Raw genomic sequence first — 14864 nt, forward strand, 5'->3', positions numbered from 1 at the left:
TCGGGGAGTCAATGTCACCAGAGAATCTGCTCTTACACAGGGCTGAGAACCCACCTGGGGAGGATGGATGGACCCCAGGAAGGCAGAAAGCAAAGTGGGTGAGAGCCCGAGGGAGGGAGAGAGCGTGGCTGCAGCGGGAGCTCAGAGGAGGGAGGCTGCCTGGGCTGCACTTGCCATGGGAGCAGGTCCCAGGGTGGCCACTTCTGCATTTGTGGAAAGCGCAAGGCCTGGGGCAGGGGACCTCTGTTTACACCCAGCTCAGCCTCATTCCCTGAGGCTGGGGCAGAGCTAGGTGGGGGCAAGCAGACCCTGAGCAAAAATTGACCCTGGAGACAGAGCAACCTGGCCCAGATCTCGGGACCACGAGGCATTAAACGAGACGTGTGTAGAACCTGAAGCGGGCTGCCGTCCTCAGAGATAGACAGGGCCAGGAATACGAGGCGACGTTTTCTAATAGCCAAGTTTAAAGAACGTCAGAAACAAGTGACATTCATTTTAATGTATGGTACTGAATATATATAAAATATAATTTAATACAGTCAATATACAAAAACTGTGAGTGAAATATTTCCCACTCTTTTTTTTTTTGCATGAAGTCTTTGGAATTCACATGTAGTTTACACAACAGCTCTGCAGTTTGGGCTTAGGCGCATGTCAAGAGCTCCTTAGCCCACTGGGGTTAGCGGTGCCGTGCAGGACAGAGCAGCCCCTCAGGAGGTCCTCGGGGCGGGGTGTGGGGGCAGGTGGGCTGCATCAGGCCCTGAGCAACACGGGAAGAGAGAGGAGCTGAACGAGGGGACGGACAGAGTCATTAGGGTCACTGATAGGGTACAGAGAAGATGAGGTAGAGTGGGGAGAAGAAGAGATGGGAGAAGACAATTTAGGGTCCGGATGGTCTACAGCACAGGAACCACTGCTTCCAGCATGGAATATTCTGGAAAAGCCCTCTCAGCTACGGGGACAGCAATTAGGACACTGTCCCTATTCCTTCCATTGCTACTGCATCTCCAGGAGCAAAACACTTACTCTCAGTGGGGTCAGCGCCATTCGCTGGAACCAGCAGCCTCCTCCTCTGAGACCCTTCGGGTTCTGCCGGTTCCTGTGACACACAGTGGGGAAGGCTGTGGTCAGAACCAGGAGCCCTGCAGTCCAGTACCGACCCCGACCACCCACCAGCCCTGACACCTGCAGCACTTCACTTCCGGAAAGAACATTGTTCTGAAAGTTCTGGCAACAAGACAGGGAACAAAGGGGCGAGACTCTTGGAAGGAGGTCAATACACCAGTCAATATTTTAGATAGGAGTGTATATTTTTAAAACCCCAATGTTTAAATTGTAATACTTAAAAGTGAGTATGTCCTGATGAATTTTTTTTTTTCTTTTTTAAAGACAGAGTCTCGCTCTGTCTCTCAAGCTAGAGTGTAGTAGTGCGATCTTGGCTCACTGGAACCTCCACCTCTGGGTTCAAGAGATTCTGTTGCTCAGCCTCCCAAGTAGCTGGGATTACAGGCACGAGCCACCAAGCCCAGCTAATTTTTTATTTTATTTTTGTATTTTTTAGTAGAGACGGGGTTTCACCATGTCGGCCAGGCTAGTCTCGAACACCTAACCTCAGTTGATCCACCCACTTTAGCCTACCAAAGAGCTGGGATTACAGGCGTGAGCCACCACACCCAGCCCTGATGAATGTTAAAACACATAGCAAAGGCTGGACATGGTGACTCACACCTGTAATCCCGGCACTCTGGGAGGCTGAGGTGGGAGGATTGCTCGAGCCCCAGAGTTTGAGACCAGCCTGGGCAATATAGCGAGATCCTGTCTCTAAAATAAAAAATAAAAATTAGCTGGGCGTAGTGGCACAAAACCGTGGTCCTGGCTACTCAGGGAGATCACTTGGGCTTAGGAGGTCAAGGCTACAGTGAGCCATGACTGTACCATTGTACTCCAACCTGGGTGACAGAGTGAGACCTGTCTCAGAAAAGAAAGAAAAGTATCAGCAGACATCATAAAATAGAAAATGGACTTACAAGAAGACCCAAAATGCAAAGAAACAGCTTTGATGAGGAATAAGAATAATTTATCTAAAATAAACCCCCAAATCTTGATTGAGTCATAATAAAACACTTGACTTGAAATACTGTCTTCTTTGATAATAAAACCGAATGTTGAAAGGATCTCCATCACTCCTAGAGCCATTTATTAATTTTAATTAACATTTTTTAAAGTCCAGTGATTATTTGGGGCTGGTGGGCAGTACAGAGAAAATCCTGTAATTCTAAATTTTATCTATTTCTACATTTTAAGATGTGCAAAAATGATTTTGAAAACATATTTGCCGTCTAAGATATTAAAACAGTTTTCTTTAGTGCTGTGCATGATATAATCTTTTTCATGTCAACACTACATATATACATATGCATGGACAAAGATGGTATATACATAAAGAATTTTGCAAAAAATTATCCACCGTAGTGACCTGAAATAAGAAGGGCAAGAAGGCTGGGGAAAGAGAGGAGGCTCTGGAGATGATCAAGTGTTTTCATACTCTGGTAGATGTGTAGCTATGGGTGACCTGCTTTTAAAATATGATCAGGCTGGGCATGGTGGCTTGCGCCTGTAATCCTGGCATTTTGGGAGGCCAAAGGGGGTGGACTGGATGAGCTCAGGAGTTCGAGACCAGCCTAAGCAACATGGCCAAACCCTGTCTGTACAAAAAGTACAAAATTTAGCTGGGCACGGTGGCACATGCCTACAGTCCCAGCTACTTAGGAGGCTGAGATGGAAGGCTGACTTGAGCACAGGAGGCAGGGGTTGCAAGGAGCCAAGATCATGCCACTGCACTCCAGCCTGGGCAATAGAGCAAGACGCTGTCTCAAAAAAAAAAAAAAAAATGTTCGAAGTGATTAATAAGCATGGAGGAATTATTGGCATTGTTCATTTGATTTCTTTAAAATTCTCTTCTCTTTGTTTAAAAAGAAAGTCGCATAAATGCAAGAAGGAAACAGAACAGTCTAGGTGGAAGAGATCACTGCCCACATCAACTTTTGGCATTTTCAAGGACAAGATCTAGTTAAAAAAAAGGTTGAAGAGGAAGTGGAAAAAAAAGGAAACATCTGACATGTAGCGAAGGTGGTGGCAAAAGGGCAAAGGCAGGGGGAAAAGGAAGAATTGGTTGTTAAATGGGCTTGGAAGAAGAAAACAGACTCAGAATAATTCAGGGAGTTCCTCAGCTTATATTGAATCAAAAAATTCATTTCTGTTTAGATTACATTGCTGTATGCCAAAAAATAAATTATTAAAAATAAAACACTGCAAGAAACTAGATAATCTCATCTTATGTTGGGGGAAGGACTTTCATCACTTTCGTGCAATGAAAAATTAAATCTATGTACAGACCTACTCAGTACCATACCAAAACTGATGGACTGAAGTGAACTGGTTGTGTGTGTGTGTGTTAGATACAAAAGCCCTCTGTGCATCAACTCGGAATCCTACTTTTTCGGAGCTACCCTACCAACTTTGAAATACATTCAACATAGTAACAATTTCAGAGTAAATTCAAAACTTCTGCTGTTTCAAGCAAGGGCTCCCTGAGTTCTGTTAGGAGCACACAGTGGATACTGTGCAGCCTTATTCAGTCACCAACAAACCCTGTGACCCCCACTCTGTGCCTGTAGATCTCTAGGCTCTGGGGACACAGCAAGGACAGCACAGGAACTAAGAAGCAGATGTCTTGCAGAGTGGCCCAGTCACGATGTCAGCGTGGCTGCTCCATCCCCTGCAGTACCGTGTCTCCTTCAGGCTCCATTTCTCCTGGGCCAGGAGAGCTAAGGCACTGCCTTCTACCACTGTCTACAAAATCCCAGGCGAGCAGCAGGCCAGGAAACAGAATGGCCTGTCCCCGACTCACCAGCAGATGCTCTGGCTCCCCTGGGGGCAACACGTTGTCACCTGCCACTGCTGGCTCCTGGACTTCCATTTCCTGCTCAGGGTCCTGGATGGGCTGCAAGATACTCATGGATTCGTTGTGGACATTGTCCTCAGTCCCAGGCCCTCCTTGGGCATGTGAACTCTGGAAAAAGACATTGGGAAGGCAAAGAGCTGACTCAGGAGTTCACACCCAGCGCGTGCTGCAGGGTCCCCAGAATGCTGCTGAAGCTGCCATCCCCACCCCCTCTCAATGAGGTCACCCCAGGCAGCCCAGACTCAACACATCCAGGACCCACTGCTGAGGCCAGGCCCCTGATGCTGTGCTCAAGCAGACACCCCATCTCCAGGGTGCAGGCTGTGGGGTGAGGGTGTCACCTAGGCTGCAGCAGGGCTCACCAGCCTGTGTGGTGCTCAAAACGGCCATGTGTCCCCCACAGTCAGCCCAGGGCCTCCAGGCCACTTCAGAGAGTCAGAACAGCCACGAGGACAAGAGGGACCTGCCCACCCAGGTTCTGCTGTCCCAGGAAACAGTTCCTGAGCCTCTGAGCCCCCAGCTCCTGAAGAAACCAACTCACTCTGTCTACACGCTCAAGGTTCCGGCCGCGACCTGGAAGAGAAAGATTCTCCTTAACAGGTGGGGCAGGGCCCATGCAGCACCTCCCTCCCAGAGGGCAGTGGGCATGCACCGGCAGGCTGGGGGCTGGACCCTGGACAAGGAACCCCGAGTCTGGGGACAGGAATGGGACTTGGCAACTCAGAGACACCCTGAGGAAGGGTGATGCGAAGCGGAATTAGAGTAAAAATAAACACAGGGAAAATCTCTGGTTCTGCTATGACCAAGGTTGAATAAATCCTCCAAACACATCTCATCCTGACCCTGGTCACGCAGTTGAGGAGCTGACTGCCCCCTGCCTGGCTGGGCCTGAAGATGGGAGGAACCGGCCTTGCCCTCCTGGACCTGGCTGGGAGATGAGGGGACCCCCGGCCCTGGGAGAGGGACTGATGAGACCAGGGTCCTGGGGCGTGCATGGGATGTAGGGATGGGGCAATCACAAAGAGGAACAGCCAGGCAGGAGACACTTGGACTTGGGGCAGGAGTGGGCATTTCTGTCTGTGGGAACAGAGAGGGAGGAGGCAGGGCAGAGAGGGCCCAGCGCCCTGCCCTCAGCCAGCACCTACCTGAGCCGATGCCCTTCAGGTAAGGAAGGAGTTTCTTCCACAGTAAAGTCTTCAAAATAAACGCAGCTACAACCAGCAATATGACTGGAACCATAATCCCTATGATGATGCCTGAGAGGGAACAGGGAGAGGCAGGAGTCCCCATGCTAGAGGTCACTGTCTCCTCTGCAGCCGGGGTGCCCCCACTGAGCTTTGTACCTGATTCTTTGTGGACACACTTGATGTCACTCCAGGGTGTACAATTACTGACCAGGACCATCCCACTGGGGCACCTGGGTACAAACAGGAAGAGGGGGGACTCTTGAAGGAAAGCTGGCCAGGTGGGATGAAAGAGGAGCTACCCTCCCTGCCCACTGTCCCTGAGAAGGCGTGAGGGGAAGGACAGGCTCCTCCTGTCTGCATGGCCCCCCTCCATGCTCCCTGGTTGAGGCTGGGGAAGGGTCTGAGCATGTGCACTTCAGCCCCTCGGCCTCCCTGCTCTGGGGTCAGAGCTGCAGCTCCAGGAGCCTTCTGTGCCAGGCACACACTGAGTTTTCCTGGGCTGCAGGGGCGGCCTGCGTTAGGAGGAGCCGCACTCCAGGGGAAGATCGCATGCCCATGTGGTCACAAGCAAAGCCTCATCCTCCAGCCAACCACAAAGGGGAGCTCTTGCCCCCACCTGTCTGCCCATTCCTCCCAGTCACAGCAAATACTAGGAGGCCAGAGAACAGCAAATTACTCTTAGCTCCTAAAACCCAAATAGGGAAAAGGCAGGTCTTATTGAGGGATCAGGGGCCAGGGGCAAGGCCGGCTGGGTGGGCTCAACTCTTCATGGGAACTTCAGGGAGCTCTACCTATGGCCTGATTGCGACTTTTGTGGGCTGCAGGCACTTTTGTCTTCATGGGTCCCTGCCTGCATAAAAAATACTAAAAATTATATTTTAGTACTGAATTGTTATAAAGATGAATATAAGCCTGGCAGCATTCTACTCATTCTTCTCATTTCAAAAGAAATTAAATCATGCCGGGCGCGGTGGCTCATGCCTATAATCCCAGCACTTTGGGAGGCTGAGGCGGGCGAATCACGCAGTCAGGAATTCGAGACCAGCCTGACTAACATAGTGAAACCCCGTCTCCACTAAAAACACAAAAATTAGCTGGGTGTAGTGGCTCATGCCTGTAATCCCAGCTACTCGGAGGCTGAGGCAGGAGAATCACTTGAACCTGGGAAGCAAAGATTGCAATTAGCCAAGATCGCACCACTGCACTCCAGCCTGGGTGACAGAGCAAGACTCCATCTCAACAAAAAAAAAAAAAAAAAGAAAGAAAGAAAAAGAAACGAAATAATATCATGGGCCCCTAAAAGTATCATGAGCCCTAAGTCATGGCCTTCTGTGGGCAGTGAGCAAGTCAGCCTAGCCAAGGGAACTTGTGCTGGGGAGGGGTGGGAAAGGGCTGCTGCAGGGGGGCAGGGGTGGGGACAGGCAGAGGGACCAGGAGGGGCAGCCGCAGACACAAGGATGCCCCATGGGGTGGAGGTTCCATGGGGGCCAGGGAGAGATGGGGATACAAGGAGATTTAAGTCTTCTTGGTGTTCCATGGAGCTGCCGGGAGCCCCCTGGCTGCCGTCTCACCCTGTGCTGCACTTCCGGCATATCTCAGGGGAATCTTCTTCCTGGAAGCTGCCTTCTTCGCACTGACACACTGTGTCTGTGATCGTGGTACAGGATCTTATCTCCACTTTACCTAACGACAGAGCATATCGTTTTGGGAGTGTGTTTTCCTGATGTGTCCCTTGACCCTTCCTCCCCACTCCAAGACCCTCCCACTCAGTTCAGTTCCGTTCGCCAAGGAGTTCTGAGGGCCGGTTTCTGCACCAGCACACCTGGGGCTCATACAGGACACCCACCCTTCAGCTGTCACCAACATTTGGAGTCATACAAAAGGACCACGATTCATTATTGATTACATCAGTAGAGGAAAGCATCGTTTAGATCGCATGGTCAGTAGCAAGGGAGGCGCAGGGGCATCACCTGACTCTGCAAGGAGAGGAGCCCTTGGGTGATTTCCCCAAAGCCCAGCCTTGCTGGGGAGCAGGAAGGGGGCTGAGAACCTGCCAGAACCAGAGCCCGGGGAAGAGAGCCTGGCCCTGGAGCAGACCCATGCCACCCTGACACCCAGACTTTTCCACTCAGCCAGGCCTTCTCTGTGTTGTAACGGTGCCCCCACCCCTTTGCAGCTGTTAGTTTAAAAGATTTCCTTACCATGTAGCATATATTATACAAATAATTTCTGCTTTATTATTATTATTGAGACAGGGTTTTGCTCTGTCGCTTAGGTTGGAGTGCAGTGGGACAGTCTCAGCTCCCGCAACCTCAACCTCCTGAACTCAAACTAACCTCCTGCCTCAGCTTCCTGAGTAGCTGAGACTACAGGCAAGCCACCGTGCCTGGCTAATGTTTATATTTTTGTAGAGACGTGGTTCCTCATGTTGCCCAGGATGGTTTCGAACTCCTGGGCTGAAGCAATGCCTCCCAAAGTGTTGAGATTACAGGCATGAGCCGCTGTGCCTGGCCTGTTTTATTTATTAAAAGACTCCAAGACAAAATCATGGAACAAGGTATGATGAAGACCAAGGTGGGCCAGAATCTAGGTCTCCTTGATCCCATTTTAGCTACAACTTTTATGTCATCACCCTGCATTCCACCTTTAGGCATGAGTCCGTATGTTCTATACCTGAATCGCACTTTGTACAGTGAAAGCAGAAAAGGAGGTGATTCCAGTGAGGGGTATAGTCCTGTCCATTTTGGCAAGAGATACAATCTCTACCATCTTCTGAGATATGGTATCCTGGGAAGGAAGAGAAAAGCTGGTGAGTGAAGTATCACAGGATTCCCAGTAGCTGGCAGTGGTGGCTGGGGGACTCCTCTCAGGCATGAGTAGAATCCAAACAGGGAAATCTCTACCTAGCTTGGTTAGTTCACCAATTCTGCATTTACACACCTCAGACCAGCACTGCCAAAATAAATACAAGCCACGCATTTATTTATTTATTTATTCAGACAGGGTATTGTGCTATAGCCCAGGCTAGAGTGTAGTGGTGTGATCTCAGCTCACTACAGCCTCGACCTCCCAGGGCCCTCTCCTCCCCACACCACGAGTAGCTGGGAATACAGGTGCACATCACCATGCCGGGTTAATTTTTTGTGTACTTTTTTTTTGTAGAGATGAGATTTCACCATGTTGCCTAGGCTGGTCTCGAACTCCTGGGCTCAAGTGATTCACTCTCCTTGGACTCCCAAGGTTCTGGGAATACAGGTGTGAGCCACTGTGCCCAGCCCACATATCAAATTTAAATTCACACTCACCACATTAAGAAAAAAAAAAGTGAGAAGGGGTGAAATTAATTTTAATAATGCATTTTAATTAACGTACCCCAGATAATATCACTTAAATATGTAATCCACATAAAACATTGAGATATTTTACAGCATGTTTTCATAGTATGTCTTCAAATCCCGCGTATATTTCAACTGATGGCAGATCTCAATTTGCAGTAACATATTTCAAGTGATTAGCAATCACATGGGCCTAGGAACTATTATATTGGACAGTGCAATCTTAGACCTTGGAAATGCACAGAAGAATGTCCTAATGGCTGTTCTGAATGAGCTCCCCGACAGTGAAAAATACAACCAGGAGCAGAAGTCATAGAACAGTGGGGAAACCCTTCAAAATTAAAGCTCACATCATCAGCCATGGGAAGAAAATGGGAAGAAAAAGGATCTTGTCTCTATAGAGTCAAAGAGTGATCCAAAAGGGGCACTAAAGCTGCCCTGGAATGAAGATGTGTTTCAAAATTGGAAAGTGTGAGTTCCCCCAACTTTGCTTTTCTTTTACAAAATTGTTTTTGGTCAGTAGGTCCTTTTTAATTCCATATGACTTTGAATATAAGTTCTTCCATTTTTAAAATAACACCACTGGTGTTTAAAATAACACCACTGGATTGCATCGAATCTGTACATTGCCTTGGTAATGTAACACTATTTTGATCTATGAACATGGAATAGCTTACTGTTTATTTTGGTTTTCTTTAATTCTTACAGCAACATTTAATAGTTTTCAATGTAAAAGTTTTGCAGTAGCAAAGAACAATCCAAACAGGAAATTAAGAAAACAATTTCATTGACAATGACATAAAAATGAATAAAACATTTAGGAATAAATTTAACAAGGAGCTGCAAGACTTTTAAAAACATTTGTCTACACATCCAAGAAGCTCAATTATCTCCAAGCAGGATAAGTTAAAAGAGAACTACACTGAGACACATTATAGTCAAATGGACAAAAGCCAACACAAACAGAAAATCCTGAAAGCAGCAAGTGGCCCACTCAGTATGTACAAGGGAATCGCTATAAGGTTATTGGCTAATTTTTCGCCTGGAACCACAGAGGCCAGAAGGGAGTGGGTAACATATTTAAAGTGCCAATAAACAAAAACACAAACACACAAAATCCTGCAACCAAGAATTTGATATCCAGCAATACTGTCATTCAAGAATGAAGAAGAACTTAAGACATTCTTAGATAAACAAAAGATAATGGAGCACATTACTAGTAGATATGCCCTGTGAAATGCTAAAAGGAATCCTTTAGGTAGAAATGAAATGACATTAGGTAATAGCTCGAAGGCATATGAAGAGATAAAGAACACTGGAAAAGGTAACTACATAAGTAAATATAAATGCCAGTATGCAGCTACTCAGGCTGCTATAATAAAATACCATAGGCCAAATGGCTTAAACAATAGACACTTATTTCTCATAGTTCTGGAGATGGCCACCATCTTGCAGTGCATTCATGTAACCTCTTCCTTGTGCACACAAAGAGAGAGAGAGAGACAGAGGGAGAGAGGGAGAGAAAATTGTCCAGCGTCTTTTCTTAAAAAGGCACTAACCCCATTATGAGGGCCCCACCCTCATGACCTCATCTAAACCAAATTACTTCCCAAAGGCACCATCTCCAGATACTATTGCATTGGATGGCAAGACTTTAACATATGATTTTGGGAGACACAATTCAGTCTATAGCACAGTATTATGCTGCTTTTGGTTTGTAAATCATCTTGTTTACTTACATGATTTAAAGAGCAAATGCAGAAAACGGTAATTACAAATTGATGTTAATCGGCACAGAATGTACAAGGATATGATCTAGGACAACAAGATGAGGGAGGAAAGATGGCGAAGTACAGGAGTACAGTGTTTGCATGCCATTGAAATTATGCTGATATTATTCAAACTAAGCTGGAGCCCATCTCAGAAAGGGGTGAGTGGGTCCCCATACCCACCCTGTCTGATTTCCCCATTTTAGTATGTATAATTGGAATAGACATACTCAGCAGCTGGCACAATTCCCATCTTCATCCCCGGACATGTGCAGTGAAGACTATTAAGGTGGAAAAGACCAGGTAGAAGCCATCAGACTTGCATTTACTTAAAAATATACCAGATGGGCATGGTGGTTCATGTCTCTAATCCCAACACATTGGGAGGTCAAGGCAAGAGGATTGCTTGAGGCCAAGGGTTTAAGATCAGCCTGGGCAACATAATGAGACTCCATGTGTACATACACATACAAAATTATCCAGGTATGATGATGGTAGATGCCTGTAGTCTTAGCTGCTCAAGAAGCTGAGGCAGGAAGATTGCTTAAGCCCAGGAGTTTAAACTACAGTGGGCTATCATCGTGCCACTGCACTTCAGCCTGGGTGACAGAGTGATACCCTGCCTGTAAAGCATAAAAAAAAAGCAGTACCACATTCCTAGAGGGATTACAGAGACCATTACCACCATCCAAGATGCATCTGTGGTGATTCCCATTACATGCCCATTGAACTTGCCTATCTGGCCTGTGCCAAAGACAGATGGATCTTGGTAAATGACAGTGGATTATCATAAGCCTAACCAGGTGGTAATTCCAGTTGTAACTGCTGTACCCGATATGGTTTCATGCTTGAGCAAATTGCTACATCCTGGTACCTGATATACAGGTATTGAACTGGCAAATGCTTTGTTCTTCATACCTGTCAGTAAAGACTTCCAGAAGGAGTTTGCTTTCTGTTGGCAAGGTCAGCAATATACTGTCAGTATCCTATTTTGGGGATGCATCAACTTGCAGCCCTATGTCATAATTTAATTCACAGGAATCTTTTTTTTTTTTTTTTTTTTCTGGAGACAGAGTCTCACTCTGTTGCCCAGGCTGGAGTGCAGGAGTACAGCACGATCTCATCTCACTGCTGCAACCTCCGCCTCCTAGGTTCAAGCAATTCCCATGTCTCAGCCTCCTGAATAGCTGGGATTACCCATGCATACCACATCTGGCTAATTTTTGTATTTTTAGTAGAGATGGGGTTTCACCATGTTGGCCAAGCTGATCTTTAACTCCTGGCCTCAAGTGACCAATCCACCTTGGCCTCCCAAAGTGCTGGGATCACAGGCATGAGCCACCATATCTGGCCTGCAGGGATATTGATGGCATTTCCCTTCCACAAGATGTCACACAAGATGATCCATTACATTGATGGCATTATGCAGAGTGAACCTCATGAGCAAGAAGTAGCAAATACTCTAGACTTACCGGTAAGGCATTTGCATGTCAGAGGGTGGGAAACAAATCTGACAACATTTCCAGGGCCTTCTACCTCAGTGAAACAGATTCCTAGTTGATGAATGCCATGGCGCACAAGGTATTCCTTCTATTCTAAGATATTCTAAGATGAAAGATAAATTGTTGTATCTGCCACCCCCACTCACCACAACCAAGAAAATGATACAATGCCTAGTGTGCTCTTTTTTATTTTCATGGGAACATAGCCCTCATTTGGGTGTGTGACTCTGGCGTATTTATCAAGTGACCTGCAAATGTGCTAGTTTTGAGTGATGCTCAGAACCAGAGAAGGCTCTGCAACAGGTCTGGGCTGCTGTAGACAGTTTTCCGTCACTTGGGCCATACGCAGACCCAGTGGTGCTTGAAGTATTGGTGGCAGATAGTAATCCTGTTTGGAAACTTTGGTAGCCCCCTCTAGGTCAACCACAGCACAGGCCCTTCGGTTTTGGAGCAAAGACTTGCCATCCTCTGCAGATAACTACTCTCCTTCTGAGAAACGGCTCTTGGCTTGTTTCTAGGCCTTAGTGCAGACTGAATGGTTATCCATAGGCCAGCAAATTACTCTGACCTGACTGCCCATCTTGAACTGAGTGTTATTTTGCCCACCAAGCCATAAATTTGGGCAAGGGCAGCCTAAAATTTCCATTTCCATCTTCAAATGGAATTTGCATATATACAAAATTGGGCTTAAGTAGGCCCTGACGGCACAAGAAAGTTACATGAAGCACTGGCCCAAGTGCCCATGATCCCCATTCCCGGGACATTACTTTCTTTTGCCCAGGCTGCACTTAAGGCGTCATAAGGAATTCCCTATGGCCAGTTGTCAGAAGAAGAGAACACTTGGGCCTGGTTTAGAGATGGTTCTGCACCACGTATGGGTCACACTTAGAAGTGGATGTTTACAGCATCACATCCACTGTCTGGGACACCCCTGAAGGTGAAAAGAAATCCTCTAGGCTGGGCACAATGTCTCATGCTAGTAATTCCAGCACTTTGGGAGGCCAAGGTGGGCAGATCACCTGAGGTCAGGAGTTTGAGACCAGACTGGCTAACATGGCAAAACCCTGTCTCTACTAAAAATACAAAAATTAGCTCGGTGTGGTGGTGCGCCTGTAATCCCAGCTACTCAGGAGGCTGACACAGGACAATCTCTCGAACCTGGGAGGCGGAGGTTCCAGTGAGCCCAGATTGTGCCACTGCACTCCACCCTGGGCAACAAAGCGAGAATCCAACTCAAAAAAAAAAAAAAATGCTGGGTGCAGCGGCTCATGCCTGCAATCCCAGAACATTGGGAGGCCGAGGTGGGTGGATCACTTGAGGTCAGGAGTTGAAGACCAGCCTGACCAACATGGCGAAACCCCATCTCTACTAAAAATACAAAATTAGCCGAATGTGGTGGCACAGGTCTGTAATCCCAGCTACTCAGGAGGCTGAGGCAGGAGAATCACTTGAACCCGGAAGGCGAATGCCGTGAGCTGAGATTGCACCATTACACTCCAGCCTGGCGACAAGAGTGAAACTGTCTTAAAAAAAAAAAAAGAAAGAAAGAAAGAAAGAAAATCCTCCCATGGGACAGAACTCTGAGCAGTGCACCTGGTTGTTCATTTTGCCTAGAGCGAAGACTGGCTAGACCTGCAGTTAAATACTGATTCATAAGCTGTGGTCAATGATTTGGCTGGATGGTCAGCAACTCAGAAGGCAAATGATAACAAGGAAGTCTGGAAGAGAGGTGTGCGGACAGACCTCTCTGAATGGGTAAAAAACATGAAGATATTTGTCCCCCATATTACACAAATATCTGCACAAAAGTTGACCTCAGCAGAGAAGAATTTTAAATAATCAGGTGGAGAGAAGTACCTGTTCTGTGGATAGCAGTCAGCTTCTTTCCCCAGCCACCCCCGTCACCATTCAGTGGGCTCATGAACAAAGTGTGCATGGTGGTAGGGATGGAGGTTATGGATGGGCTTAACAACATGGATTTCCCTCACCAAGGCCAACCTGCCTGTAGCTGCTACCGAATGCCCAATCTATAGGCAGCAGAGGCCAACAGTGAGTCTCTGACAGCACCACTCAGAGGGTCAATCTGCCAGGTACATGGTGGCAGGTTGATTCTTATACTGAACCGTTTCTATCATGGAGGGGGGCAGCATTTTTACTGGAAGAGGAGCTTATCCTGCATATAGACTTGCCTTCCCTGCACACAATGCTTCTGTCAAAACTATCCTCTGTGGACTCGCAGAATGCCTTATCCACAGCCAGGGTATTCATATAACATTGCTTCTGACTGAGGGACTCACTTCACGGCAAATGAAGAGCCCACTGTAATGGGCCTGTGCTCACAGAATTCACTGGTCTTAGCATGTTCCTCACCATCTCAAAGCTGTTGGCTTGATAGGATGGTGGAATATGACCTTTTGAAGACTCATGTGTAATGTCAGCTGGGTGGCAGTACCTTGCAGGGCTGCAACAAGGTTCTCCAGGAGACTGTCTATGCTTTGAATTATCATCCAATACATGGGGTTGTTTCTTCCATTGCTAGGAGTCACATGTCCAGGAATCTAGGGGTGGAAGTGGGAATGGCCCCACTCCACATTACTCTTAGTGACTCGTTAGCAAAATTTTTGCTGCCTGGTTCCTCAACTTTACGCTTTGCTAGAGCTCTGAGTTTCAGAGGGAGGAATGATTCCATGAGGAGACACAACAGTGATTCCATTTAACTTGAAATTAAGACTACGACTTGCCACTTTGGGTTCCTCATGCCTCTGAATTAACAGGCAAAAACCAGTTACACAAACCCTGCGGGCTGCATTGATTGATTCTGACCACCAAGGGGAAACTGGACTGTTATTCCACAGTGGATATAAGGAAGAGGATGTCTAGAATCAGGAGATTCCTTAGGGCATCTCTTAGTGTTACCATGCCCACTGATTAAAGTCAATAGAAAACCACGACAGCCCAATTAAGGCAAGACCACTAATAGCTCAGACCCTTCAGGAATGGTTGGTTCACTGTACCAGGCATAGAGCCATGACCACTGAGGTGCTTAGCGAGAGCACAGGGAATACAGAATGCAGAGTGAAAGAAGCTTGTTATAAATACCAGCTACA

The 14864-nt window shown here is 47.1% G+C and overlaps 1 protein-coding gene across 2 annotated transcripts in view; it reads right to left on the bottom strand.

Annotated features, from left to right (window-relative positions):
• TNFRSF10B (TNF receptor superfamily member 10b) overlaps positions 1 to 14864 on the bottom strand; it is a 31945-nt gene that overhangs the window by 2672 nt on the left and 14409 nt on the right. Inside the window, exons 3-9 of one of the 2 annotated variants that reach the window (XM_010347805.3) lie at positions 7825 to 7938; positions 6723 to 6834; positions 5308 to 5381; positions 5110 to 5220; positions 4506 to 4537; positions 3911 to 4072; positions 1027 to 1099 (exon numbers count right to left, since the gene is read on the bottom strand). In XM_010347805.3, the coding sequence (XP_010346107.2) occupies positions 1027 to 1099; positions 3911 to 4072; positions 4506 to 4537; positions 5110 to 5220; positions 5308 to 5381; positions 6723 to 6834; positions 7825 to 7938 (678 nt within the window). Of the gene's footprint in view, positions 1 to 1026; positions 1100 to 3910; positions 4073 to 4505; positions 4538 to 5109; positions 5382 to 6722; positions 6835 to 7824; positions 7939 to 14864 lie in introns of both variants that reach the window. The other variant, XM_074384060.1, reaches the window with a different exon arrangement.

The sequence above is a fragment of the Saimiri boliviensis genome, chromosome 13, assembly GCF_048565385.1.
Source record: "Saimiri boliviensis isolate mSaiBol1 chromosome 13, mSaiBol1.pri, whole genome shotgun sequence".
Classification (NCBI taxonomy): domain Eukaryota; kingdom Metazoa; phylum Chordata; class Mammalia; order Primates; family Cebidae; genus Saimiri; species Saimiri boliviensis.